We start from the raw sequence: 3267 nt of genomic DNA, 5'->3' as shown, positions 1-3267 counted from the left end.
CGTTACTCTGCGCTGCGCAAAACTCCGCATTTGAACAGTCAATAGCAAATACTTAAACTAATAACAAAACATACTTCCAGTCGCTGATTCAGAAGTGCCAGATTGTCATAGCAAAGTCGGAATTGACCCTTTTTTTTTAGAAATAGCCTTTGTGCACAGCCAGCCTCGTACTCTCCTAGGTTCACAAAACTATCGTCCATAAAATACGTTGCACAAATTCGAACATTTGGGTTGTGCTGTTCTGTTGTAAACAATGATTCCTAATTGCATCTACTTCCGGAAGGCCAAATAAAGTGCTTTTGCTTTCCCACAGAAACACACAGCGTCTCCCTGACATGGCTGCATCAACACTACTGCGGTTCCTGAAACCACGCCTTCTTTCTTTGCGTGCACATTTGGGCGGCATTACGCAAATATTTCCACACCGTGACGTAGACATGTGGGGGCGTGTTTGAATGAGGCAGTTTAGCCCGGTCTGGATCAGCCTTCTCTTTTAGATAGAATAAATCCTCTTGTGGGAGACTTTGAGTTTTGTAACTCTGCAGATCTTATACATGCACAAACAGCTACATAACACATTAAAGAAAAGGAAAAATAGAAATCGCATCATATGACCCCTTTAATACATTGTAAAATAAAACAAAGATTATTTCAGTCTTATATATTTATATTTAAGTCTTTCTCCTTCAAGATTTCACATTTAATTTGATTTGTTTCTTGGCATTTCTATGTAATTAATTGTGATATTTACTAGCAATTTCTGTGTGAAAATTGTTTTTATACCAAATTGTTTTCTTTGTAGCATATTGTCTAAAGCTCTGCCTTGCCGGACACACAAACTGTCAGGACAAATATTCCAGCAGTTGCTCATGCGTTTAACACTTCCTGTCAGCTACAGAACACTCATTCTCTAAATTTCCCCTCCTGAAATGGTCGGGTCATTTCTGTCCATGCGGAACCTTTTGAACTCCTAAAACTCCAGCTGTGTTGTAATTGAAGGGACTATTTCTATAAAGAGGTTATAATGTATGAGACTTTCAGAAATATGCACTGCTTAAGCTCAAGAACTTGAAATGAAGAAACTTAACATGACAATTAACCGCACAGTAGGAATGACCCAGCCGAGGTTTCTGTTATGTGTGCTAACATACCAAATACAACTTTGTATTCTCATATACAAAGCAAGGTCTTCACACAAATGTTTTGATCATTAATACTCACTTGTGTCCCAGATGTTTCAGGAAGTAGCCGAGGACTTTGAGAGCTTGGACTCGTATGCTCTCGCTTTTGGAGGCCAGGAGCTTGTAGATGACTCTGAAAAGTAAATAACGGAGATACATAAATTGTGGTAAATGTGGTTTCACTATTGAATCATTGCAGATTTGCATCCTGTGTTTTCAACTTGCTGTGCAGTTTGAGAAATATAGATGCGAGTGAGAGGAGTAAACCATGGGTTAATTGGTTGGTTACCACATTCTTCAAAATATCTTCTACCAAAGAAAGAAAGTTATCTGGAATGACATGAGGTTGAGCAAATGATGACAGAATTTTCATTTTTGAATGGACTATAACTATGGAAAAATTATGAGAACAATCGTGATTACATATCGATTGACAGCCTTAGTAATAAAATGTCATAAAGATACCCAGAGGGTGTGAATTCATAGGGAGGGCAGTTCAAACAAGCACTTAAGTCTCTTGCGATGGGTTGTGAGGCGAGAGGGAATGTGATTGATGAAGCTGTGACAGCCCAAATCTATTTCAATTACGTAATCGGACTATGCAAGAGCTGTTTGTCCCCGAGGCCTCACCGTATTCCATTCCTCTGGTCGAAGGCAGGGATCATGGAGGCAGGGTGCTCAGACATGAGCGCGACCAAGAGCTGGAGCACATCATGGATGTTTTCATCCTGCCGGAGAGAAAAATGAACAAACAGACAGTGAACCAAACAACAGTAGACTGTAACGATCCACCAGATACCCTTAAAATGTCTGGGTGTTATATAATGCTGCACTTAACTAGCAGTTTTCAGGATAGGATTCATTTGGTGCTTTCAATCAAATGGCTGCAGAGATGGTGCATTACTGCAATTTCATGGGACTCAAAGCATTAATGCAGCTTTCAGGATAATATTAGCACCTTCCTGATGGACTTAAATACTTCTATACTTCTGACTCCTAAGGTGAACATTTCAGCCTTCCAGACAGATTAAAGCAGCTTGTTTTTCTTAAAGAACATGGAACAAGGTTTGTATAATAAAGGCTAAATAATATTAGACCACAAGACCTTTGCTCCGTTTATTGATCAGTTTTACCTCATGCATGGTTAGCAGGTAGTTTAATATGCTCTGCAACTCATCTTCCTTTACTCCTCGGTCCTAAAAGAAAAAGGAAAGCACACAAAAATTAGATATATGCAGGCCCACATTATAATTTGTCTAATTTTTCTAGATCAAATTTTTACACAGGTTTATTTTTACTTTTGATTAAAAAAAATGTCTTATAAATGTGGTCAATATGTCATTTTATAAATTTTTTTAGTCCATTTAACTCAGACTAAAATGGCATAAAACATTAGCAGACAAAAATAAAAATGTCAAAATGCAACAGAACAAATTTTAACTGAAATTGTAAAATGTTAAAAGTAATGGAAATGTGTATCAAACATAAAAAATTCCAAACCATACAAAAATACAACAAGAGTTACTATATTGTGAATTATTAATAACTTAAAGACTTCTATTAATAAAAAATAAATGTATTATTAATATTGATAATAATAATAATAAAAAATAAAATCCACTTTTTTCCCTTTTAACATTTTCCAGTATATATTAATTATTCGCTTTGTTGATGCTTGAGTTAAAGGTTTTTAAGGCAACTTATTAAAGGTCTTGCAATGTATTTCTTACATGCTATGGACATCGGCTGTAAAATCATCTATGTTTTGACTTTTAAACAAATACTTTGATATTGATATAATTGACACTTAATTGATACTTAATAAGTTGGGTTTTTCAAGGTTCTGAATGAATAGGAAAACATTTGATGTTGCGGGTAGCTGCATTACATTGTGTTACCGTGAGTCTCAGTGCTTTGTTTGGTGACGCGAAGGGCATTTGTGATGGATTGGGGCCATTATTACAAGCCGCTCGCAATGCTAATAACTGCACGAAAAGCGAGAAAATGTGGAAGGGGGCAGAATATAATAGGAACGAAACAAAAAGGCAGCGGCTAAATGAAAAAAAAAAAAAAAAAAAAGGTTTGG

The 3267-nt window shown here is 36.4% G+C and overlaps 1 protein-coding gene across 14 annotated transcripts in view; it reads right to left on the bottom strand.

Moving 5' to 3' along the window:
- LOC107691681 (neurobeachin-like) overlaps positions 1 to 3267 on the bottom strand; it is a 137375-nt gene that overhangs the window by 37596 nt on the left and 96512 nt on the right. For all 14 annotated transcript variants that reach the window (XM_016490452.1, XM_016490455.1, XM_016490458.1 and 11 more), the window contains exons 15-17: positions 2315 to 2377; positions 1812 to 1909; positions 1222 to 1314 (exon numbers count right to left, since the gene is read on the bottom strand). In XM_016490452.1, coding sequence (XP_016345938.1) covers positions 1222 to 1314; positions 1812 to 1909; positions 2315 to 2377 — 254 coding nt within the window. The remainder of the gene's footprint in view (positions 1 to 1221; positions 1315 to 1811; positions 1910 to 2314; positions 2378 to 3267) is intronic.

The sequence above is a fragment of the Sinocyclocheilus anshuiensis genome, unplaced genomic scaffold (assembly GCF_001515605.1).
Source record: "Sinocyclocheilus anshuiensis isolate Anshui unplaced genomic scaffold, SAMN03320099.WGS_v1.1 scaffold186, whole genome shotgun sequence".
Lineage (NCBI taxonomy): Eukaryota > Metazoa > Chordata > Actinopteri > Cypriniformes > Cyprinidae > Sinocyclocheilus > Sinocyclocheilus anshuiensis.
Note: the sequence above shows the minus strand (reverse complement) of the source record. Positions and strands in the feature narration are given on the sequence as shown.